The 26,771-nt window shown below is 36.4% G+C and overlaps 3 protein-coding genes across 6 annotated transcripts in view; 2 read left to right on the plus strand and 1 right to left on the minus strand.

Moving 5' to 3' along the window:
* Positions 1–17,007, plus strand: part of Ptpmeg (protein tyrosine phosphatase Meg) — an 85,041-nt gene extending 68,034 nt beyond the window's left edge. For 3 of the 4 annotated variants that reach the window (XM_067262815.1, XM_067262817.1, XM_067262816.1), the window contains exons 15-27: positions 4,505–4,622; positions 4,697–4,780; positions 7,649–7,792; positions 8,837–8,906; positions 8,993–9,147; positions 9,224–9,314; positions 9,399–9,466; positions 9,554–9,637; positions 9,705–9,896; positions 10,056–10,204; positions 10,390–10,525; positions 13,259–13,304; positions 14,790–17,007. In XM_067262815.1, the coding sequence (XP_067118916.1) occupies positions 4,505–4,622; positions 4,697–4,780; positions 7,649–7,792; positions 8,837–8,906; positions 8,993–9,147; positions 9,224–9,314; positions 9,399–9,466; positions 9,554–9,637; positions 9,705–9,896; positions 10,056–10,204; positions 10,390–10,525; positions 13,259–13,304; positions 14,790–14,827 (1,375 nt within the window). In that variant the 3' untranslated portion in view covers positions 14,828–17,007. The remainder of the gene's footprint in view (positions 1–4,504; positions 4,623–4,696; positions 4,781–7,648; positions 7,793–8,836; positions 8,907–8,992; positions 9,148–9,223; positions 9,315–9,398; positions 9,467–9,553; positions 9,638–9,704; positions 9,897–10,055; positions 10,205–10,389; positions 10,526–13,258; positions 13,305–14,789) is intronic. The other variant, XM_067262818.1, reaches the window with a different exon arrangement.
* Positions 1–26,771, plus strand: part of LOC136968785 (bifunctional 3'-5' exonuclease/ATP-dependent helicase WRN-like) — a 122,056-nt gene that overhangs the window by 49,815 nt on the left and 45,470 nt on the right.
* LOC136968783 (transmembrane protein 177) lies at positions 17,004–26,418 on the minus strand. The gene is made up of 3 exons (XM_067262819.1): positions 26,239–26,418; positions 17,936–17,987; positions 17,004–17,863 (listed from the first exon to the last, which is right to left on the minus strand). The coding sequence occupies exons 1-3, from the start codon at positions 26,385–26,387 to the stop codon at positions 17,111–17,113; spliced, it is 954 nt and encodes a 317-aa protein (XP_067118920.1). The 5' UTR covers positions 26,388–26,418; the 3' UTR covers positions 17,004–17,110.

Raw genomic sequence — 26,771 nt, forward strand, 5'->3', positions numbered from 1 at the left:
GAAAACATCTGAATTATGCATCCCCCTGTAATCATATTCAGCTTTTGTGTTATACTACGTAGAGGAACTTGGTAAACTTCAGACTTCTCCAACATTATTATGTTGGTCCCCATCATTAGAAATTAACCTACGTAGGACAGCCAAGGTCGGACGGGTAAAATGTACGAAGACACAAAGTAACCAAAATAATTTTAAAGAAATACTCGACACAAATCTATTAATTTAGCTAGGAGTTATTTCTTCTTTTGCTTCCGGTACACGATATCAAGTTTTAATAGTAGCATTTTGGAAGATTTGACGTAGCAAAATTCCGTTCTTTTCCGACTAACCGGACGTCTTCCGAAAAATAACCTCCATAACCAAAATTCCAGCAGTTTAAAACACTAAATTATAATGCCCAAATAAGATGATCACCTTGAACTTTACACAAACCTGTCCTTATTGGTTGCACCATCATTTCAGTGTTATCCAGTCTTTCTCTCTCTCTCTATCTCTAAACTCTTCCTACTATTACTTGTAAGTTCTATTTTTGGTTCCTCCCAGTACAATTCTAATTTAATCCTAAATCAATTACTATAATATTAGTGATTACGCCACCTTCATCTGTCCACTTATCAAACATTATATTTCCACCAGTTCATATTATTAATTTTTCACTTCGACAATGTACCAACAAATGTTCTAAAGTTAATTGTTTACTTTCTAATACTTAGTAAATTGATACTACCCATTTTCCAGTCGTCGGAAACCCGAAAGAAACCAAATCATTCCGTCTTAGGTAAGCCATCCGAGTGCTCTCGATAATTATTCAAACTTAAAATTAGAATTAATCTAATTTAACTGCTTGCGGGGAGCAAAAGCTTTATAGAAAACTCAAGCGCTTAGATGCTTAACCTTTGTCATCCATTATGGACAAGAGCGTGTTTCCCAAATTGGATTTGGAGACCAGAAGTTTAGAAGCGGGTCTCTAGTGGTAAATATTTTCTAAACTATATGCTGTTACAATTACACCAGATTTCACTATCACTTACTTGTCTACGTAAGTTACTTCCTTTGGCAGAAGTCATTCCATTTCCACCATTGTGTTTATGTTTACGCCCTGGGCTATTGGAAAGAGGATTAAGTTCTTAACACAGTGTGTTTGGTAAGTGCCTATCTTTTATGGTCTTCCGAATTATCTAATACATATATACACATACGCACGTTTGTGTCCAAATGTAATTTATTGAGTGTCTAGCTAAACATCTCATAGTATTGTACAAAGTCTAGGGCCATATCCGGCACCGAATCAGAATACCCGTTACTGACGAGAGCGTGTTTTAGGTGTATAAGCAAAAGCTAACGTTTCCTTCTCCTAGTTTACAATTGGACCAATCGTGTTTGGTTTCCTGGTAAATTTTAATTCAGAATATCCGAAAATACTATGAGATTTAGTGAAAATTTTCAGGTAGATCGTAATAAATAGAATACATACAAACAAAATACAGTTATACAATGTTATACAGAAGTCTGCTACATAACCAAATCGTAAAGAAACAGCGTGTGGAGAGACGAGGAAACGTATTATTCTTTACTAATTCGACTGGTCTCGCTGATTTTCTAGACGTATTTTATTCAATCATTAATATATACATTGTACTTTCTACAAATTCCACGTCTTTCGACGTTTCTAGCGTAAAAATTTGCATAAATACCGTCGAGTTTTGTTGTTTTCTGGTCTTTAGGTCGCTTCAATTTCCTACTTTCTAAACAGTTCCTTGACCACTTACTGTCGAACTTACTTTAATGTTTTCACTAGAATTATGCGAATTGTCTTCTACAGTGTTAGATAATTATGTAGAAACAATTCGGGTTCCTGTTACTCCTTTAAATGATCTCATTATGGAGGGAATATAAACAGAATTCCCATAATAGAAGTGGAAGTGGGCACTAGACCGTTGTTTACACCGACCGTCGAGTCTCGTGTTACTCCGACCGTCGAATTAAGTGATGTGTCGTAACGTTTCCGTAGTTAGCGGACATAATAATAAACGGCTTATTTTGGGGGGATTTAAGCCACTCTTCGCGTATTTTTACTTGTAAACGTCTTCTATAGGAGAAGACTGTACGGATCATCGTTTCTCGTAGAAAGGGTGGTTAACTCTTTCGCCCGAATTTATAAAAACTGCAGCCAAAAGTGGCCGTTAAAGCGGGATCGATAACGGGGGCGTCGACAAAAGGAGCAATAAATAATAAAGAAGTCGTCGTAAAAGTCTTATCTGTTCGGGTTTGCTGTTAAATAAAGAGTTTTATCGCCGGAAGAGATGCTCTCCGGGCTTTAAAAAAAAAAAGAAAAATAAGCAATTAATATCTAAATAAAAACGCTCGGGTGTATTTTGTGCTCGTTCTAAACGGTGGTTCTCCTCCGTTTCGGAACCGAACCCGCGCCTTTCGATAGGCAATCCGTGTATTACGAGTTCTGATTTCTTTCCGACGTAGAAGACGTGTACAGATTTTTTTTCTTTCTTCTAAATATCTTGTATGGGAGGGGATCTTCGTTACTATGCAGTCTTTGTGTAATAGTCTTTCTATTGTGTGTGTTTTCTACGCTGTCTTCTCTGAAGACCTACAGCAGCTGCCTTCTTTGCATACATACTCCTAGAGACGGTTAACATCTACATCTTAATCCTCACTTTAATCTGAAGAGCAGAAAATTGGGTAAGCTTCCATCAAAACGTCAGTCTCGGATTTGACACTTTAAACACAACGAAAGCACACGACAATAACAAAATAATCAATAATATTAATAAAACCGTCGTGATTTTGATACTTCTCGTTACTAAATTTAAATTTTATAAAGTCACGTACGAACGAAGTCACGCTCTACCTGAAAATATGACGCAACGGGGTCGAAACGCGTGACGTAGTACGGAGCTACGTTTCCAGACTTATCCAGAATATTAGTGTTAAAAAAATCTCGTGTCTAGTGTGACGTAGGCGAGCTGCAACCATAGAAAGAATCGGTAATTAGGAGAATTCGAAAAATCGGCGTGACGTCTGTTACGTTTCCTCAAATTCCGCGTGACGATCGTCGACGTTTCGGGTGACTAAAACGATAAAAAAAAATAAAATAAAACACGAATGATTAGATATCGCGTGATGTGTGTCAATAAGTGACGTTAAGAAACATTCCAATTTTGTAATCGTTACTTCGTTCGAGACGCTGCGTAACATCGGTTTACTGGCTCGACTTATGTGTAAGGATTAAAGCCATTGTGTTTTGAAATCGGAAGCCCCTTATACGTCAATATTTGAACTGGGTGAGTATCTCGCTTATCTCCGAGTGACCATTCTGGTAATGTTTAATTAAAAGTACTCCCCCCTCGTGCGTCACTCGTCACGATAATCACGAACTCTCGGATGGAGGGGGGTGCTTTAGGTATAGAAATTCACTTACAGCGCGTGTAGATTTGCCCGATCCCGTGACTGTTTTGTGCTAGATTTTGAATTTTCTCGTCGTGTTTCGTCACACCGAAAGTACGTATCTAACTGTAATCCGTTTGACAACCGGTTGCGTAATCGCGTCGCTAACTTATCGCTTTCGACGTCGTAACGCTTGTTACGTCGAGGTTTGATGAATGAACTCGCCGTTATCTCGCTTACGACTCGAAAGCCGGTGTTACGGCGTATTTCGGGCACGACGCGACGTTATTGAATTAATACGAGGCGTGTTCCCGGACTTTTCTAGACGACAGTTCATTTTAACGCGCCGAGTACTGATTTTTGTCTAGAAATAACAAACGATTAGTGACTTTTGCCCCCCTTCGAAAATATTCGAACGGGCGTTAACGAAACGTAAACATAATAAATATAGGCGTATCTTTTTGCATACACAAGTGGCACGTGCCTAGTCCGTACCCCTGGAATGAAGGGGTGGTTGTCGTAAAATCGATTCGCAGGCTGGGGCGTTTCCCGTAAGCCAAGATGCCAATTCTGTGCTAAGGTCCTTACACCCTTCTATCGAAATTCGAGGGGTTATACGATTCCCCCGTTAGAATCGTCAAGGGGTAGAACGTGTTAAAGGCATTGAGAGACGGGTTCGAACTCTTCCACTGCGAAACGACCCGTACCTTACCGGAAGTACCCGCTTACACCGGATGCGAGAGGTATTTCCGTTTCCGATCGCTCGATCGAGCGAGAGACACGCTCCGTCGCCGGCGTGACCGAGTGGAGAGGAGCTCTACGCTCGCCCTCTCCGTCCAAAAAACGCTCGAGCGCGTAGCGTACCCTTCGAAAATCCACGTGACAGAGTGGCGCCGGGCCCCATCGATCGGCCCGTCGCCGCTCGGTCCGCGTGACTCACCTGCGCGACCATAAGTTTCGGGGGTAATGCTTCGTAGGCTCTCCCTCTCCAACGTTTCGTTGGCGTCCTGGTTGAGAAACAAGCGCGCGAAGTGGGGGTGAGGATTCTTCTTCCTCCTCCCCCGACGGCGTCCCTCTAATTTCTCTTATTTTCTCGTTTCAGTAGCGAAACCACCGCCTTCACTCCGGCCATTCCGCCCAAACTCATCGGTTACGTGGACGAGGACAGCCTGACCGATCAGACCTACGAATTACCTTCTTACGCATCGGACACAGCGCTGGTGAGTGCCCTATTCTTTCTCTCCCGCCCCCCTCCCGTGTGTCGTAACTTCCGTTTCGATTTCTCTTCTCGCAGCCTAACGGCCACGACGAAGTTCAGGGTCTGGTGACCATCAGAATGAAGCCCGACGAGCAGGGAAGATTCGGGTTCAACGTCAAGGTTAGCGCTTCCGGTCGACCCGGATTTTTATTCTATTTATAACGCCCCCGCATCCGCTTCCGGTTTATCGACGTCGCTTCGCTTGTTTTTCCCACTTCCTCCTAACGTAAACCCTTCGCTCCCTCCCGTGACGTCACTCCGTTCCGCCCCGCCGATCGTCGCCGACAGGCGGGGTCGAAGGTCACTCGCGATTTATTTTGGGAAGCGTCGTTCCCTTATATGTCGGCGCGTAGTTTTAAGAAAACGTGCAAAGTTGCGAAATTTTTGCGACGTCGCCACGTTTTTGCCACCAGAACGTTCGCTACAATGGACTTTCTGTTCCATCCCCCGTTTGATCGTTAACAAATTCTCCAGACGCAAATATTAAAAGGAATTTTATTCAAATTTTTGTGGTAATAATAAAACACGTAAGGTTTTTTATTTGGAGCTGTCCATAGATTACTACCGCATTTTTCTTGAAATGTTTACTCCCCCTCACCCTCTGGGTGTGGACGTCATTTATGGACAACTCCTTTGATCTCCTTTAAAGCATTTTGAGTTCTTACTGTTCTGCACTGGAATCGCAGTACCGAAACGTGCTACGTTTATTTATTTTTGTCTCGATGCCGATTTGAAAATCCGGCAACTACTTGCATAACTTTCTCCACCGAAAATATTTGTGTTTAAGAAATGCTAGGACGTGTTACCACGAAGATAAAATTTTGAGTGGTGCCCCTCTAGAGAGACTTTATTATAAAAGGCAAAAGGCTTAATTCCGAGGGTAGAGACGAGTTTTTCAAAAAGTAGTAAATGTCGATAACTAGTAAAATTTTCTGAAGTGTGGCCCTGCTCTGGTCTCGTCTCCGCTTCCACGACTTATTACTTCCCAAATTTAATGGTGTCCGTGCCCCTACGTGCAAGTTACGGTGCCAAATTTTGTTTCTTAATCGTTACCACGTCCCAAAATATTAAACAAAATAGGAGCCCAGACTACACCGTGTACTCGTCCGGACGGTCAAATCCAATAAAGTAAAACCTGGTACTTCTAAGAAAGTTTTTGTGAATTTGCAATTCGTCTCCAGATTGGCATCTTTGATTTTTGTCGTTTTTATGGAGGTCGTCGAAGAAACCGGTTTAAAGGCCGCGCTTTACCAAATACGGTAAAACCCCGCTTAACGCCGATTCACTATAACGCGGTCTGCTCGATGCCCGAAAAATGCTCAAAGTTTACGTCGATTCAAATGAACGCGGTATTTCGTCGATTCGTACAAAACACAATTATTCCCAAACGGGAACCAATCGGCAAAAGGTGGCAATTTGTCGTAGTGTTGTACTTTCCTTAAATCTATGTTTATTTTGTGCAATTTTGGAAAAAATATAACATCATGGATACCATAGGCAATATAGACTTAACTTAGCAAGAATTAACTGATAAATGCATGAACAGAGTGTGGAAGAAATTATGGCTGAAGGTATCCAAGAATTCTCAACGGGAAGAGACTATTGCTGCATCATTAGGTTGACAAAATTGTCGACTTAATCGATACAGGAGATGTACATGAGCAGGATATTGGGGAGTTACAGCAGGTTTCTGGTAAGAGCCTTACCAGTGACGACCTTCAAGAACTGGCAGAACAAGGAATTCGTGTAGAACTGGAAAATAGAGATTCTGAAGACGAAGAACCCAAAAAATTTCTCTACAGTTTTCCTTGGTAAAAGTTTGGTAACGATAACCGAAATTGTTGATCAAATTGTACCGAATGATCCAGATTTTGATAGGATACCAAAACGAAATGAGGCATTTTGGATGCAATCTTCTGCTACTGACATTTGCTTAAGGAAAGAAAAAGAAAGCGACCGAATGAAACTACATGACTTTATCACAAAAAACAAGAATTTCAGAAGAGCCGGGACCTTCGTCACAAAAAATTAACTTTACATTTCTGTGCGCATACGTTTATGTGTTATTTATACATTCATACATATATTATTATGCAAAAATTTATATAAAAATAGCTTAAAATTACAGTAAAATTTGTTTATTTTTTGGTTGCGTGTTCCCTTATCCCTATTTACTCGACGTTAAAATGGTCTCGTTTAACGCTGTTTTGCTTAGCGCTTTGTCGTTCGGGAATGAAACCCCGCGTTAAGCGGGGTCTTACCGTATAACTGTGGACAAGGTATCGGTAAACGTTGGAGTCCTGGTCGACCGGGACCCGTTCGTCCGAGATAGAGAGAGGAAGGCAACTTTGTCGACAAAAGAGAATTTGTGACCCTCTTGGAATGGCGATCGATAATTAGGAATCTTTGCTCTAGAAGATCCGCGAAGTATCATAGTCTTATACTGGTGTAAATAACAAATCTATCAAAAGTAGCAATTTGTAAATGTTAGCATTTGTAGAAGTAATTTTTTCGGTTGAACACAATTTAATTTTGTTAAAATGTGAAGTTAAGTTTCCTTTTTGGAGAGTCCAGTTTTGGACGGCGGAAACTGAATCGGAATTTGTCGGATGTCTCGTCTGTTTTTAGACGGAAGACTAAGTAGATTCGTTCCGTACGTCTCTTACAATTTCTGTTCAAGATAGTTTGCATTCTGTCCTTTCTATGGAGGCAGACATTCTCCACTCTGTCGAGACATTTCGTTTATACTGACGGAGGAATGCTAAGATTACAGTTTAATTGTATCATGATGCAGTTACGTAAATATTACTCTTCTCTACTATCATGTACTAAATAAATCTCATTGCCAATTCACTAGTGGAAACTGTTATTGCTATCGGTGTAGTATTGGTGGTGATTATTTCTGCACGTATGAATTTTTTTTACAGTAAAATGAGATAGATTTTTTTAAAAAAAATGTGTTTTGATAAATTATTTGTTGCATTTAAGGGAGGAGCTGACCAGAATCTTCCAATACTGGTGTCCAGGGTGGCACCGAACACGCCGGCCGACACGTGCATTCCTAGGCTCAACGAAGGCGATCAGGTGCTTCTGATCAATGGACGGGACGTTGCCGGTCTGTCACATGAACAGGTAATGTTTGTAAGAGTTGTTGCATTTGTAGAAGTGAGTTTTGTAGAAAAATCCTTTGTGTGTGTGTGTGTGCGATTCAAGTCTGATCATTAGAGTGAACCCAATCCACTGGTATGGACTAACCATTGGAATAACTTTGTATGATTCCAATGATCCAGGCTGACAGTCATCTTACAAGATGAAGTGTCATCTTGTAAGTCATTCAGTTGGTCACATCAAAATACTCCAAAATGTTGAGAAAGATGATCCTAGTGATAAAGAAAAAGTCATGTGAACTGTATATCTCTCTTATGGTGTCTTACAAAATGCAATTTTCTGTCCCTATATTTGGTTGTTATGTAAGTCACGGAGACCTAGTCGGGTGAATAATGTGGGTGATAAAGCACCTCACAGCTCTCCCTACCAAATGAAAAGATTGCTGACATTTGCAACCACATTACAGCATGCATTGTCATGTAAAATAAGGAATGTATTGCTCAGAAAGTGACATCACTCTTCTGCGAAGCTGCTCGTAGATTGTGTTACAAGAAATGAGCGCAATACTGAGCATTGATGGATTGTTCTTTGCATAACTTTGTGATTAGGATATCATCATTGTATTGGTACATAACAATGATCATTGCCTTTGTGTTACTGTAGTTCTGTTGCATTTTTGTCTGTCGAGTAGAGAAATGATGATGAAAGCTGTGTCTTCAAAAGTATTTGTAATGTTTAATAAATACATGTTTTTAACATTGGTTAGGTGTGATTTCCCTTCTGTTTAATTAAATCATTCTGTATATTTTTGATACCGCTTACCGAGTTTTTGTCCCTGTCCAAATTTGGAAGCTTCATCAAAGACACCTTGGATAATAATGCCACAAATCCAAATACAATAAATTGAATTGGAGTTTTACAATTCTGTCATTGTTTTATTATATATACCGAAAAAAAATTGTGGTAAAACTGTGAATAAAACAAAAATTACTAATCATTATTTATAGAATAGCTAAAGTAATTATATTTAAATAATTTCAAATAAAATCGACGACAAACTCGTTTCAGGTTGTAAAGTTAATAAGGAGTTCGCGTGAGACTCCTGCGGGCGAACTAGTTCTTACGGTACGCCCAAATGGTACGTACGCTTGTAACTGTAAACATTGTTAGAATGCTGTAACAAGGAGTCGCAGTACATTTCAATTGTTGTATTGTATTTGTTAGTTTACGTTGGAGAAGAAGTTGAGGAACCGGATTTTCAGTATATTCCCGATGTGCCCCACGTTTCTGCCAAAGTGCCACGCTGCGATGCCTTAGCTGAGTCCATGTTGTTGTTAAGTGAGGCTCTGGAAAGTGGTGCTGCACTCGCTCAGTTTGAGGTATAATATATTATTATATGCATTTCTGTCCTTATTAATTACATTGAAAATTTAAAATGATTTCCTGTTTGTTCAGCAACTATATAGGAAAAAGCCAGGTGCAACTATGAATATTGCAAAGTATCCTGAAAATTTATCAAAGAATAGATATAGAGACATATCACCATGTTAGTATGCATTGATCTGCTAGAAGTTATATTTCTTTTGTATAGGTTTTCACAATTTTAATTCTGTTTTTCTCTATTTAATAGATGATAGTACAAGAGTTGTGATACTAGGAAGCATGAGTGGGGATTACATAAATGCCAGTCATGTGAATGTAAGTAAACAATGCACCAGATCTAGCTTAAATTTTCTGTTCGATGAATTTCAACAAACTATTTTATAAAAATAATTTAATTTTCAGATGGAAATTCCAACTTCTGGAATAGTGAACAGATACATTGCAACCCAGGGGCCGTTACCGAACACCTGTGCCGATTTCTGGCAGGTGAGTTTTAAAAATAACAGAGGCAGAATTAATTTAATTGATATAACCATCACATTTACGTTTTCAGATGGTATGGGAACAGCAGTGTACGTTAATAGTGATGGTAACCACGTTGATGGAACGCGGTCGCGTCAAATGCCACAAATACTGGCCCGACCAGTACGAGACGATCGACTACGGACAACTGCAGGTCAGGTTTTTGAGCGAACAGGAGAATCCGTCCATTGCCTTCCGGGAATTCAGTCTTATTAACAAAGAGGTATTCGATTAGTTCAAACTAGAGAATGACGGCATTTTTGCTTGCCCGAGCGGAAAATTTTTGATTTTGCTCAGTTTTATCGAGACATTATCTCAAGATTAGAAATGTCTCTCTTAGATGATGATGATAATAATAATTGTTATACTGTATTCTTTTTAGAATAACGAAAAGAGGCATATATCCCATGTGCAATATGTCGCATGGCCAGACCACGGCGTGCCTGATGACGCAACGGATTTCTTGGAATTTGTGACAAGGGTCCGTCAGTCCAGAATCGGCATGGTGGAATCTACGGTCGTTCATTGCAGGTATTACTAAGTTTCAAATGTTTTAATAGTCTATTTTATAAAATAATTTTTCTTTTAGTGTAATTAGTTGTACAATTAACCTTTCTTACAAGTTAATTTGCTGCTATGCATTATAATAAAAGCAATTTTAAAATCAGTGTATTACTTGAAATATTGTCAAATTTATACGTGATGATTTCTCCAAGTGCCGGAATTGGTCGAACGGGAGTGTTAATCCTGATGGAAACTGCCATGTGCCTTATCGAAGCCAACGAGCCCGTTTATCCCCTGGACATCGTTCGCTCCATGAGGGATCAGAGAGCAATGCTTATTCAAACTGCTGTGAGATATTTTTATATCTTAATTTTTAATCACAAACTGTTTGTAAGCACTAGTTTAAATTAATTTTTTCCCTAATTTCATTTAACTTTATCTAATAGCAAATCCATTGGCATTTTAATAAGAATAACTTAGCAGGGCTGCAAGCGAGTTACCTTTTCAACTGTTCTCCAGTTACTATTTATCTGTCAACAATTAAATGCGAACTCAGTATGAGAATGTACATTAAAATATGCAATATTGTTCAAATAGAAGAAAAAAACATCAAACACAAAACATTCAGATAAAATTCATTTTTAGTGGCATCGTGCTTGAAGACACTCCATTTTCACAGGTGTCATTCATGCCGCAGAGTCTAGAAACACAGTATAGTGAAAGTTATTCAGTACAGCAACACAATACCATAGAAATGACAGCTTATGCAAACTGCAGATTACTTATGTGTTGTATGTTATCTAATCTAGTGATACTAAAGGGAGAACGTTGCAGCTTATTTTGGTCCATAGTCTGAACTAATAGAACGAAATTATCTGTGTTGTTCAATCAGAAAGGTATGTTTCATTTTTTCTGAGACGAGTGCTACACGTACTACATAATTTCTGCATTAAATTATCAACACAAAAATTTACACCTTTCTCTGATTTTCCAGCATTCATTGTTTAAAAAAAACAAACGTTTTCAGTGACATTCTGTAGTAGGTTTGAAGTTTGGAATTTCAAACTTCAAACCTGCTACAGACGTTTGATATAGAATCTGCTTAACCCGACGCAGGCCCCCGAATGTGGCCGAAAACGTTTGTTTTTTAAAACAGTGAATGCTGAGAGGAAGGTGTAAATTTTCACGTTTATAAGATAGTTCCAGCTTTTGGATTTAATAAGTAAATTATCATTTCTAAGTGACAAATTTGGATACATTAAAGCAGTGGTTCCCAACTTTTTGATTCTCGGCGCCCTTCTATATCCAAATTTATTCAAGGCGCCCTATGTCAAATTCTAACAATTGAAATTTACAAAATAGCCAACAGTTTTTTAAATTAAAGAGTTAGGATGTTAACTTAAAAATAAATAAAACACATTAATTTGTTATAATTAAAAAAGTGAATTTCATATTAATAAAGTAAAATGGAAGTTTTATGATCATCATTATTCTTTATATGTTCGTATCATTTACAAAAATTCACGATAGCGGTCTGCGGAATTCAAAATTATCAGTTTAGCGGTATGCGAGACATGTAAGGAGGTGACCGGTGTTCTATAGAGATCTCGAAGATTGCAGAAACTTTTGCGTCAACCCAATAGTTTAGGTTGCCTTGAAAAATTACACAATCTGGATAAGTTGTCAATGGTTATTATAGTGAACTTTACCTTGCAATCAAACAGGCTTAAGTTGTAGATATGATAATAGCCATTGGATGTGATGGATTTACCCATTATTTACCTTACAGTTACTTTCTCAACTATTTTCAGTCTCACTTATCACATGCAGCCCTAATTTAGTTTTGCTCATAAGTGCACTAAATTAGAGCATCTTTCATTGGGCGCACATATTTTTTGGCTCAGTTAGAAATGACTGTCTCTTCAGATTTATGTTATATTTGTTCCAGATTGAAATTTCAGAAATATTTTAATATAGTTTCTTCCTAAAATATATTCTGTACTTTCTTTTATAAGATAAAAGTGATTCGTTGCTAATACAAGTTTTACGTAATTTAGTAATTTAAACAAATTTAGAGTAATCTGCTCATTTCTTACATATCAAGCATTTAATTTGTATTTTTGACATAACCCAAAAACAATTATTACAGACTAATGTACAGTGGAACCTCTATATTTGTAATATTCGATATTCGTCACATTTTGACGACTTTTAACTTCCACCGTATTCGTCGTCGTTCCCAATACTGGCAGTGATGCTACAATCGCACGCCACACTGATAAGCTAGCTGTGTTAGCTTAATGTTGCCAATTTAGCTAATTTTTTGCTAGATTTAGTGGATTTCTGAACAATCTAGGTATGCAAATTACCTAAATTATAATGGCATTTGGAACGTCATTGGAATAATGCTCAACATTCCAAATGCCACTGTCAAACTTCTAGGCTTACAAGATGGCGGTGCTCAACATTTGACGCTCATGTTTTAGAGATTAAAACTTCAACCGCAATCTCTCTAGCGTTTTCAACTTAGCCAAAGTATTTAATATGCCAAGATCATAATTGAAATTACCTAATGTTTTAATTGATGGTATGTCTTCCTAAACAATAATAACCTTACTCTTCTTCCCCTTTCTACCACTATACTGTATTTATTTAATACAATAAAGATAATGTTTTACAAGCAACAAAATTTTTATTCTTGTGTATCTTTCTTTAGGATGGAAACGGATTAATTGAATATCAGTTATTTATTATGAGAAAAATTGTTTCTATATTCGTCATTTTCCGTATTCGTTAGATCCTTAGGAACAGATTAATGACGAATATAGAGGTTTCACTGTATTATTATTCTCTGTATCTTAGACTCTGTCTTATGAAACTCTCTAAAGAATTTAGAAGAACCTGTTAACATCTATTTGAGAAAATAATACATTTAGTATTTTTTTGTGTGATGATTAATTTTTTTTGCCTTCACTTTCTTCTTAAATATTTTGAGACACTAATATGTTGATTTGAAATTGATTTTCGGTAAGACTAGCAAAGTTAAACCTTACTAATGAATGTAAATTCTTGTTTTTGCAGAGTCAGTACAAGTTTGTCTGTGAAGCCATTTTAAAAGTTTACAATGGTAATTTTTCATATAATTTTTTTTCGTAATCTAAAAGTGAGTTTAGCATAATTAAATGCAAGTTTTATAATATAAATTTTAATTTGTTATAGTTTAAACAACAGAAACAAAATAAACTTGAACAGTTTCTTCTCCTGACTGAAACTAAAATATTCCACATTTACAAGATGCATTTTGAGCACTTCCACTCGTCTGTTATCAAGTGCTTATAACTTCATCATTTATTAAGAGAATTTAAATTATGTAATACAGGCTGTATGAGAATTATCTATATAACATTAATGTACTGTTGGTGTTGGATACAGACATATACTATTCATGTAATGCCTGACAGAAAAGACTTAAAGTTTTTCCTACACAATCTAACTGCTTCAGTAAAACATAAAACCAAACATACATGTACCTTTTAAAATTGCAAATTGTCCCTTTAATAAACAATAATCAATGTTTTTGATCACTAAAAATGGCCAAAAACATTAATTATTGTTTATTGTTTATTAAAAGATAGTTTGCTGTTAGAAAAGGTTAAATATGTATATTTGGTTTTTCTGAGATTAAGGAACAACTTTAAAGTTAAACACTGAATATGGGAACCATTAGTCATGTGCAAAATATTTGGAGATATTTCAGTTTTTGCCACATGCACTGCACTATGTTTGTCAATGATTCCAATTGCAACTGTAATTCTCTCCTTTGGTTTGTTATTATCTGTTACCAGTGTCATACACACAGTCTTTAACTTGTCCCATATTGTTCTCGAGTATTTTTGTGTTGACCTCATTTGACATAACACTACTAAATACTAGAGGGTCGTGGGTTTGTGCCTGACTGAAGGCCCAGCGAAATGAAGTTTGCTTGGTTTTTTTTTACATCTTACATCTAACTATGAACCAATTTCCCATAGAGTCCTCTCTCAGCAGATCACCCATGTTGTGTTGCTGTATCTCATAGAACCAAACCAAACTTAGAAGTTTTGGCCTTTATGCTTTTCATTTTTAGTAACACAAGCTTTATTGGGCTGCAATTTTTAAAAAATGTAGACCTATAAATTCCCACTGTCTTTCCTTAATCTCAAGAATGGAGTTACATAGATGAAAGCCAAGACCAGATATGGAAACCTTAGGGGCAGGAGGCTCTGACTATTTACGAACTTCCAATGCAAACTAGAAGTTAAGTGATTTCAAGTCAAAAATTTTCCCCAGAAAAGTATTAGATAGATGACAAACATGACTATTGTTAAAGGAAAAGTATGATGTACAGGGGGGAAGCCATTGTTAAAATATATGCTCTCCTCCTCAAATTAAGTTAAATAATTTAAAAATTGCAGCCTGGCATTGTGCTGATGTCACACTAAATAATTTTTGTTTATTTTGAATTTGTTTCTGTTGTTTTAATATTGTCAGAACCAGAAAAAATAAAATAAATGTAAAATTAATTATTCTTCTTACATTTTGAACTACAATTAGAATTTTTATTCTTTGGCAGATGGCATTGTTAAACCATTGGCAGAGTACCAAAGGTGAAAATCCGAGAAGGGGAGCTACCGATCTGGGTCTTCCGCCGCCTCGAGTTGCCGGCTTAAAAATTTTTAAATATGCAATACGACAAATCTTGCCTTACTCGGAGATGCTGTGACATCTATAGACTTCCTTATCATTTATGTAGTGTGGTTTTTTCTTAGTAGTGATATATTTCGTTGCTTATTTTTTAAATGTATTAAATGATAGTCACCGGCCACTGCGGGTCCAGTGCTGCGGTGCGTGCCGAGCGTCGTCTATTTTCGTCCATGTTCAGATCTTTCAGAATGCCAAGTGTAGTGTTTGTCTACGATTCTGTTTTGGCTCTCAAGACCGGTAATTTATTTTCATTAACAGAGAGAGATGGGCAAGAAAAGAGAGTCGTACGGACCGGCACGAGCAAAGGGAGAGGAATTCACTTGGCTCGTCGCGGCCATACCTACCTCTTCGGAGCACAAGGGTTGCCCGTGGCCGTCTGTATATAAATGTATGGATCGAACGTACCTAGAACTTTAAAAACTTTCTAGAGATCCACTGCCACTTTTATGCTTATCTTCGACATCCGATCGAACAGACATAGCTGCCAGATTATATACCATAACAAGATATATTTTTGTAGAATACACCCATTTTGTACATAAACACTTGTAGATATAATGTTAATTAGAATAATTATGCTTTGGGATATTTAGGTGTTTGTACAGAAAGTGGTTAGGACTTATCCTGGTCGGCAGCACCGGACAGGAACGTGACTCACGCGATTTCTGTCCGTCGGATCTGAGCGGCGAATCGTATCTCTGCTCAGACTGACGGCACCGGGTGCCGGATGCAAACGAAGCCAGAAAGACAGGGTAGGATCGAGGTTGACTTATATAATACAATTTTCATATGTATTTACATTGTCATTGATAAAATAACAGATAGTTCCCTCTCTTATTGTCGTCCTCCGATTATACATTATCATTTTATCGATTAACAAGTTTTGTCCACAATTAAAAAAAGCCATACTCTTTCACTCAGTTTATCGTATGTATGTGCTATAAATTCTTAACAGTCTACCACATTCAATAATAGTCGCACTGCATCTAACTGTCACATTTCCGACATCTCCAAACCAAGGCAACGTATTAAAATGTGTTAATTTTCTGTCAGAAATTTAAAAACAAGTACAGTAAGTGGAGATTGTCTTTTTAAAAAAGTATTCTAAAGGTTAATTAAGAGGTTAACTTTAAACCTTATTGCGTAATGCAATATGTTTTTGTCTTAATAGTTAATTCTCTTATTTTTTATTGCATATACTTTAAGAAGTAACTTATTCACTGCCATTTATCTAAAGTTAGAACATGTCGCTTTTGGTATCGGAAAGTTGCCGTAGTGCCTGTTCAAATGACGGCACGGCCATAGACGTCCTGGACATCGAACCAAAATTATATCCATTCAGTTTGGAAAATGCATTTGCAGCCTCTTATGTAATCCATAAAACTTTTATGGCAGTCTACAGTAAATATCCATGATGTCAATTTTCTTCTAAAAATCTGACAATCACCGGTTTTGGTATATGTCCACAATAGGGTTCTGCATATATATTGAATTTAAAAAAATAGACTAAATTTTGTAAATGCAGTTTCTATTGTTATTTATGTTATTTATTTGTGCAATTATTACGGAAAAGTTTTTCTTTTGTCCGCGTATGAGTGTAGTCGCGTCAGAAATGAGCCGTAATTTATTTGCAAACTTTGTCAGAATTCTTGAGTAGAAGCGACTTTTTTAAACGTTGATAGACATATCACTTTATACGACTTTGGTGTTATTTGTGCAATTAACGCCTTTAGATTTGATATACTTTTATCTGTACAAACTGGCAGTTACTACAGCAGCTATTTTGTGATGATTTTGTTACAATAATGCCCACTTTGCTATTCTGTTGTTATTTACCATGAGTATTTTGTACGACGAGCCAGGAGCACACTAGTACTTAAGCTATTATTTTGTACTTATCGACATTTGCGTTGCATTAAATCATCTACGCTTTTATCGACTCAGAACAGATGACCCGGTTATGTTGTGTGCATGTTGTCTTAACATGCACAAAACTGATCTTTTTAGTGTTCCTGGCCATCTCATTGTCGGTTGCAGAAATTTCATTGAACAGAAATAAATGAATTTTCATGTTTTCTGAAAATAAAGTGTCATTTTCTTTTATTATAATCATTACTAATACTATGTACACCTATAAATTTCATGCAGTAAAGTTACTTTAAGTGTATTCACAAACAAAATACTACTAATCTAATTCACTTCTATACTTTCCAAAATTTGCTGTTCTTTTGCCTTCATTGCTTTCAAATTATCCAGGCGGACAGTCAGAGGTAACGTTACGGCTCTGATGAGTGTCTTCCTGTTTCCGTGCCAGGTGAAATACTTTTCACCCTCTTCTCCCATTAAAGTCCTCAGGGCTACATTTCGCTTCAGACACTTTTCATAATATTCGATTCCTCCATTCAGATATTCCGACGACGTCTTGGCAGCGGCCCTGTCGGCGTAACCGTCCCAGTATTGACTTGCAGCATCTTTAGTGGCAACGAAAAGGAAGAGACCGAGAGAACCGCAGATGGAATACAGGGCTGCTCTAAGTTTTAGGGGAAGTCTATACAGTTGAAATCGAACTGCCAGTCCATTACCAAAGAGATAGGCGACAATTATGGCAATGGTACCCCCCATCCCGTAGGCATACACGTAACTGGTGGTGCAATAGTGTATCTCCCTGGCTGTGGCAAATTTCTGTGCTGCCCTGCTCAGCACCAGCGAGTCCAGCAGCGATTGGCCTGCCCGGGTGCTCCAGTGAACAGAAGAATTGTTCTGTAGTTTTATGGCGTGCTTTTCCACGTCGTCCTCTTTGGCGTAGTTGAAGTGGTTGGGCAGACCCACCAACCCCCCCGTATTCAGCTGTGTGCTTCCCGCATGAAAGGTGTCAAATCCACACACCATGAAAAATTTAAAGGACTCTTTCTGCTTCTTTGTTAAATTGCTCTCTTCCAATACCTAAAATGTCACGGTAGAAATCTATTTTATAATACAATTAAAGCATCACCACCACACTTGTATTCCACTTACCTCTTTGCTTAATGATTCTAGTTCACTGCTCAAAGGTTTTTCAAATCCAGAACTAAATATGAGAAAAAGTTATCATTAATGCTACCATTTAAAGAAGAAAGAAAATACAGTAGAGCATCAATTATCCGACTCAATTGCGGACTGGGGTTGGTCGCATAACTGAAAAAACGGATAACCGGAAAGTATGAAAAAATACATTATTAGTATATCGCTATTAACCTACTTTGCGTTGAATTTTCATCGATGTTAAGCCTAACAAAATTTTTTAAAAATAATAATCGTTGCTATTTTATCGTTAAAAATGATTTCTTAATTTTTTATTTTGTCTTTATTTTGTGGAAAATAAAGCATGGTTTAAATACTGGCCTCCCTTTCATGGTCGAGCCATGTTGCCAGCTAAAACACGCAAAAATTTAACAAAAATAATAATAAAGTAACCAAGACAGCCAAATATTGTAGCGCCACATCACTAGCAGACATTTGAATTTGCCGACTAGAACGCGGTCGGTTAACCGACGTGATGGTTGATCGGGGGTCGGATAATCGATGCTCTACTGTGTGCTATTTTTGAGAGAGAAAAATGAAAACTTGTTTCTGTATTTTTCATGCTTGGTAACTCGGAAATGCAAAATGTTCTATTGCTATTGAGAAAAGTCATTCAGCATTAATTCTAATACATGTTCTGTACTTGTTAGCTAAAACATATTTAGAAAAATATAAAATTACTCCTAAGCTAGTTGAAGTTAGACAGGGTGCATGTGCATGTTTTCATATCTGCATCCCTCAGTGCAGTTTTCTTTGTGGTCTTGCATTAGTATGGTTACTTTTAAACATCATGTTTATGTACTGTACATAATAAGAAGACAGCTTTTAGTTGTTGTAATATCATTTTATCCAAAAATACAGCCTGAAAAAAATTGCAGAAAACTACATTGCTAATAAACTGACGCCAAAAAATTAGACACGGCAGCACATGCAATATTATTACTTTCTACCCACAAGAGAAGTATTTTGAGCCAGAACATTTGCATGTGACACCATAGGTACGATACATATGTGTGAGCTGGGTTAGAGTAGTAATGGGTCATGTAAATTATTGTCATTTGTTCATGGACGGATTGTTGGAGCAAGACGTACACCACTATCTTGCATTTTCTCAGGCAACAGTTTCAAGGATTTACCAGGAATACTTAAATTTCAGACAGATATCCACAACCTGTGTGCAGTGTCAGCATTCACAGCTGATGCAAGAACATGACTGCTGGTAGCTAACCATGTTTGTAATCGCATAACAAAGAATTCTGCATCATATCCCGTCAGACTTCAACACGAGTACTACTGAACCCGTCGGTCAACACACTGTACAACATACACTGCAATCCTTGGGGTTTGGTAGTCGTCGACCCACTTGGGTGCCACTACTAACATCCAGACTTAAAGATATTGTGCTTCACCTGGACCAGAAAACATTGAATTTGGACGATGGATGACTGGTGCCATGTTGCGTGGTCTGACAAATCTTGTTTTCAGCTCTCTCAAAGCTGTGAGCCATGTTCACATGTGGCGACGACCACTTGAAGCCATGGATCCATCGTGTCAACAAGATGATGTGCAACCTGGTGCATACTCTATCCTGATTTGAAGTGTGCTCTGTTAGAATGAACAGGGACCAATGGTGAGATTGCAGTCAACTTTGACCAGTGTAATGTACAATAATACCATGGCTAATGTTTTGCACCTCTTTATACTTGCTGTTCTCCAGTGGTGATGGTTTGTACCAGCAGGATAATGCTATTTCCCACAGGGTATGCATAGTTGGCACAACAATGGTTTGAGGAACATTTGATAGATTTTCAGCTACTCGGTCACCAGACATGAATCCCATACAGCACTGACACTGTGCAAATGTCACTCAATGCCTTGCAGAACTAGCAAGCAAATGCAACTGAATTATGCAGAGACTTTGACAGGTTTTCAAACTTGGACACCTTGTCATATAGCCACTGTTATTCAGGCTCAGGTAGGTGTGTCTAATTTTTTGGCACTTCAGTTTATATTAGCTTGCATTTCTACAATTTTTCAATGGTCATTCCAGAAAATTAAATTACCATTTTAGCACAATTTATAGAGTGGCTGACCATGTTGATATGATACATGGCGGTACAGACAGACACTTTTTACGTTTATGCCAGAAAGATTGCAAAAAAAGGAATCAAACCTATTTTACTATAAAAGTAGTTTGACAGTCGTTAAAGGAGCATGCTTTCGAACTAAGATTAAAATTGATTGCTTATTAATGCAGGCTTATATATAAATGCAAACTTATTGATGTCGGGCACAAATAATCTGCATCTTCCTATTATTAGCCTTTGCATCTAAAAGCAATAAGTTTTGTGACGCGTGCCATTGGTTCCAAACAGATTACCAGCATAATATTCCCCGAAAAACGTTAATTTGCTGTGTAAATTAAGTTATTGACAAATTTTACTTTTAACACCTAGGCTAAATAAATAAACATGCATACATGCAGGTTTATCTTATCACATTAAAGAATTTGTGAATTAAACAAATCTTAATAAAGTTCTACTATAAACTGTAGCTCTTTTAACATATATAGTACATAAATAAAGAACACTCAAAATACATCTCAGACACAATAAATAGCCCCTCTTCGGTCGGCGTTTGTACATTGATAAACAATATGAAATACATTAAAAGGCCATATCTCGACAAGTGTAATAATTTCATAATCGTCAATTCTTAGTCTTGGAACACTAATACAAATTACCTAAATTACTATTTCTATAATTAAAGTACTATAAACGTAAAGCGACGGACGTATACTCACAATAGACACTTCGACCGAATCGACAGAAACATCTTGCAACACAATTGAAATGCTGCACCGATACAATGCACTCCCACTGCTAGAGCACTATAGCTAATTTGTATATTTATACACTTCAAATGTCATCAACTATTACGTCATTAATTAATTATTGATAAGGTTAAAAAAAATAAATTAAGTCATACTATCCTACATCTAACCGTATTCCAAAATTGTCATGAATTATTTTTTTCTGTTTTGTCTTTTAAAATTTCAATATGTTCGTAATATTTCCGTCACAACCTTTTACAAATATATGTTTCAGGCAATTTTCAAGATCCCACAGAGAAGATTAAAAAGAATTTAAAAACTAAAATTAAGAAATTAGAAAATATGTCATTACAAAAGTAGTAGTTAAATACATAAATAATAATCTTCGGGATCCTACGACCATAAATATTAGAGTAAAAACGCACAAAGATCCCATATCCTATAAACCGGGCCTCGGCAACCTACTACCCGCAGGTCACTAAGTGACCCGCTCGAGTTCCGAAAACGTACTTTATTTTCCATCTTTCCACGATATCGTGTCGGTCTTCACTTCCTACGAAGTTTTCGTCCCGGAAAACGTTGGCTTTGCCATTTTGTTCGCATTCGGTTCAACTTATAAATGCGAGCAAATATTTCCACGCACGAAATTTATTTCGAGTAAGAACAGGAGAAGCTTAACTACCGAAAATTCGGATGCTTGTATTCGTCTTAAAGCGACGAACTATAAGCCAGACTCGACTGAATTGACGTCTGAAAAATTTCACAGGGTTCGAAATGTGTAAAAATAGAAAATCATTTTAAAATGTTATCGTTAGATGTCAAAAATACGTATTGTCTATAAAATTGATAGAACAAATTAACTGTAAAGATTGGCTTATTTATTTGGTACAATTTGTGTTAATAAATAATTTCCAATTATTATTTCCAATTTGATGGCAAATTTTATACCCACGGGATCGGTTATATGATCGATATCGGCAGTATGGTCGATGCCAACACATCTATAAATAATATAAAAGGTATAAAATTCTGTAACGGGGTATGTAGATGATTGTTTCATTCTGTATAATAGGGATGAAATTAATCCTAATAGTTTGTTGAATATAGTTAGTATATTATTTTGTTGTTCTATTTTATCTAAATTATTAAGTTACTGTCATTTTTATGTGTGTCAATGTTAAGAAAATCTAATTAAAATATAGTACAAAAACATAAAAAAATCATGTAATGTTAATAATAAGAATAATAATCCATCACTTTAAGAAAATTTAAAGCAGGGCTGCGGAGTCGGTAAAAAAACACTCGACTCCGACTCCGGCAAAATTAAATACCAAGTCATTTTATGGGGGGCAGAGGTCCTACCTTGAAATCTGAAAGGAGCCTTTACATGTACCAAAATACTTTTAAAGTTAGTATTTTTAATACAGTCGACTCCACATAAGTCGACACCCGGATAACTCGTCGCTCGTCGGTTACGTAGTAAATTTTTTGTGGTCCGGGCCGACTTACATAGGCATTAATGTTATTAATGTTAAAAAACTCGGTTTACTCGACATCGTTTAACTCGTCACCACTGGATAAAGCAACATAATTTTTCTGTTTCACACTTTTAGAATTCTGATAAGTCGACTCCCCCCTGAAAAATGAGTTCACTCATTTATCAGGGGGGAATCGACTTATCAGACGTCAAAACAGTGTGAAACAGAAAAATTATGTTGATTTATCCAGTGGTGACGAGTTAAACGATGTCGAGTAAACCGAGTTTTTTTAACATTAATAACATTAATGCCTATGTAAGTCGGCCCGGACCACAAAAAATTTACTACGTAACCGACGAGCGACGAGTTATCCGGGTGTCGACTGTATTTGTATAAAAAAAAATAATTTTTAAGAAATCTACTATATAAAGCTGAAAAAATGGGCAATTTCTTTTTGTCACGGTATGCCAAAAACGGCCACTAGGTGCACTCCTAGCTATTATTTAAATTAATTTAAATTAACAATATAAATTATTTTATATTTTTACAGTATAATACTCAGTATATTAATTTTATTTGTAATTTAGTATGCCCCGATGCCTGCATCGGGCCTTTCGACTGGTATTTAATAAGAGGAAAAAGAGGGAGCGATAAAATTCTACATCTACATATCTTTATTCTAGAGCATTTGCGCTTCAATTCACCCTTGCAGAAAAGTTAGTCCAACTAAAAAGTGTCCGATATAGCTACTTCAGCCCCTTGTTCAGAAAAGAAAAATATGCACACTGATCAATTAGTCTGGCTCATTTTAATTTATCACACTACACCTTTTGTGTTGTCAAGAGAGTTTATTGAAGCCTGAGGATGGCCTACTCTATAGGCCATCCTCAGGCTTAACAAGAGAAATGAAACATTGGCATTCCATTAAATAGAATACATATGTTCAAAATTCAAAATCTGGACAGCAGAAAAAACAAGAAAATAACACACACAAATCTAAATATATGTTACAGTAAAAACACGTTTTAACTAGCTGAAACTAGTTTTTACTGGATGTCACTGTTATAACCCGTTTTGTCTAGTTAAAACTAGAATTTACTGCTGTACATGTTTTGATTTTAGATAAAACTAAAATCAAACATTAACTTTTAACATTAGTTAAAACTAATTTTAGCTACATAAATATGTTTGGGGGAAATAAATAAAGTGACGATTGGGTTTAAAACATTTGTATTATTTAATACGATATTTATTGAAAATATTGGTCACACATCTGTATTATCAACATTAATTAAAGCGATACGAAATTCGTCATACACTATAGGAACGTGTTAGCTGAATGACTTGGTCGAAACAGTTTTTACTAAGCCATTTTGTTAAAACCCGTTTTGTCTAGTTAAAACTAGTTTTAACTCAAATTCATTTTTGACTAGCAGTAAATTCTAGTTATAACAATGACATCCAGTAAAAACTAGTTTCAACTAGTTAAAATGCGTTTTCACTAAAAACAGGTTTTTACTGTAACATATACAATAAAGTCAGACATAGTAATAGAAATAAAAACTAAAAATAAATCCTTTACTTTATATGTACTATACTCAATCTCAGAAATACTTTGTGAGCTGGTCGTTAGAAAACCGGAGAAAAGAATCCTGTATGATTTTAAAAAGGATATAGTATATTTTTAAAAGATAGTGGATGATGTCCTTATCTTACAATTATTCTTCCATAAGATAAGTGAATTCATAGAAGGGATAAACAATAATGACAACAGCCTAAAATCGAGAATGAAACAGAAAAGTTCCTTAGTTATCCATTTTCTAAGATATTAAATGCCCTTTTTTGAACAGAATGTTATCTACCAGTGCATTCCAAGCTCTAATCGGAAGAGCATTTCCATATTGTGAGTGTTGTAGACAGAACAAAGGAAATTGATAGAATAGTAAAGGTAGCCAAAGCTCCGGGATACAAAAAAGGCACAATAGCAGGAACAGTTAAAAAAATACGAGATGGGCACAGCAAGAAGTTCAAAACACAATCCCAGTAAACTCACAAAGTTTACATATAACAAGAATACAAAAGGCATAATGAAAGAAATTGCAAACAGCAAAGAGGCAAAAATGGTTCTAAAAAGAGCTCCGAACCTGTATACAATCTTAAGAAATGATAAAGATCACATTAAAAAGGAAGAAAAAGCAGGAGTGTACAAAATTCCTTATGAGAACACACAACTAGGAATCAAAAAAAGACTACATTGGAGTCACAACAAGAAACTTGGGGACGAGACTTAAAGAGCACGAGTGTGACGTCAGAAAAGGATCCAACTCGACGGTACTTTCGCAGTTCGCGCAGACCCAAGGCTCGATAATAAACCGGGACGAAGCGGTTATTGTCAAACCCTTGCGCTCCCCGACGTTAGCAAATACTGCTGAAAAAATTGAAATTTAAAAAAGCAAACTGGAAGAGACACGCATAAATGCAAGGGACGCGGATGGCCTGCCGACAGCGTGGAAATTTATAGTCGAAAAATTTAACACGAACTTGTAGTCTTACATTAGTTTATAGTTACGTGTTTCATCAATTATTCCTTAACAATTTACTACTATGTTTATATAAAGTATTACTAGTGGATTTATTTTTATTTTTTATTTCTATTACTATGCTTGACTTTATTGTATATTTATATTTGTATATGTTATTTTTTCAGTTATTTTCTTGTTTTTTCCGTTGTCAAGGTTTTGAATTTTGAACATATGTATTCTATTTAATGGAATGACAATGTTCCATTTCTCTCATTAAGCCTGAGGGTGGCCTATAGAGTAGGATGAAAACGTTAGTTTTTCAATAAAACTATCTCAGCAACACAAAAGGTATAGTGTAATAAATTAATTATTTGCTGAGCACATTCTGTTTAGTGTTAGTTTGGCTCATTCAGAAAAATAGAACACTCATTTAGAGCAGAGATAAAAGAATGAATCAATAATATTCAAATTCGATTGCGTCAAAATAATTTAACTACTAAACACAAATACAGGTAACCCTCGTATAACACGGCACTTCTATAGCACGGATTCACTCCGACATGGTTCGAGAATTGAGTAAAACCCTTATACAACACGAACATGTAATAAATTTTTACGTACTTAGGTACTAATAGTTCAGCGTGCTTTTTAATTTTTGAAACCTAACCCCCCTTTTCGTACTAGTTCTTTGTTTCGCATAACAGAGCAATTTTTTGGAACATAACTCCCGAGTTATACAGGGGTTACCTGTACTACAAAGAAAACTATTGATACATATTTAATAAACTAAATTGTTGCATTTTGAATTTAAAATAAATGAATTATAACAAAATACAAAAACATTTTAAAAAATTAATAAATATAAAATAAATTTTCTTTCATTTAAATAAAAGAAACTAAATTAAATTTAAAATGCCAGAGGTGATGGCGGAGTTGGAATCGACGCATTTTTCCCGACCCCTCTGGCCAGAAATTCTTCCCGATTTAGACTCCTCGACCCTGCTTTAAAGGCTAAAGTATTAAAGGCTATTTTCCCAGTGAAATAAATTTTACCCCAAAATGCATGTTGGGCTAAGTTATCATCGGGCACAAGACAACACGAAGCCATGCTTTACCTAATCTACGTTTAAACATTTTTGGCGCATTTGATAAGTGTGTGATCAGATTACATTACAAAATATATGCGGTGGCTGCAGCATAGACTGGCCACCTCATAGCCCCAATTTGAATACTGATTTCTTTTTGTGGGATTATGTTAAAGATTTTATTGAAGAGTCAATAGAAAGAAATATAACAGATGTGTTTAAAATGTGTCATTCCGTAAAAATGTTCCCTTGTAAAGGCTTTCTGCACTTTCTGGAAAACATCTGGACGGCTATTACTTACATTTTTAATGATCAAAATTTACACTTTAAAAGAACTTGCCTGTAAAATTGAAACACCTTCCTGTAGTTATCCAGAAACCAACTATGCAGACACACGTATCCGGTAAAAGAACTGACAGACGCGGCCATCACTGCGCACCTGCTGAAGATCAGGCCATTCTTTGTCAGGAACCAATTAGTATTTACCATTTTTTAGAATTCTGAAAAGTACAAAATGTGTTTTAATTAAATTTGTTTAGTCGCCGTATATATGTTTAATAGGTGGTTGTCTCTTTAATCCGAAAACATTCGGTAGACTAACTTACAGCTGAACAGGCTTAAAACTTTTTATTGGTTCTTCATCAAATGCATTTCGGACCAGTTTTATGAGTCCTGGTCCCTCATCAGTGCTACAGGAAATCAAAGGTTTTTTATTAACATGGGTGGCGCGAGTACGTACATAATAAGATTTACAAAAATTCTTTAAAAACATTTTAACTGAATACATATTTTATACCTTTTTCGTATACTCTTTATTAACAATACATTGCTTACTGGTATCTGTTTTCATATTCATTTTTTAATTCCTATTAT

This window comes from Centruroides vittatus, unplaced genomic scaffold, assembly GCF_030686945.1.
Source record: "Centruroides vittatus isolate TY-2023 unplaced genomic scaffold, ASM3068694v2 contig_157, whole genome shotgun sequence".
Lineage (NCBI taxonomy): Eukaryota > Metazoa > Arthropoda > Arachnida > Scorpiones > Buthidae > Centruroides > Centruroides vittatus.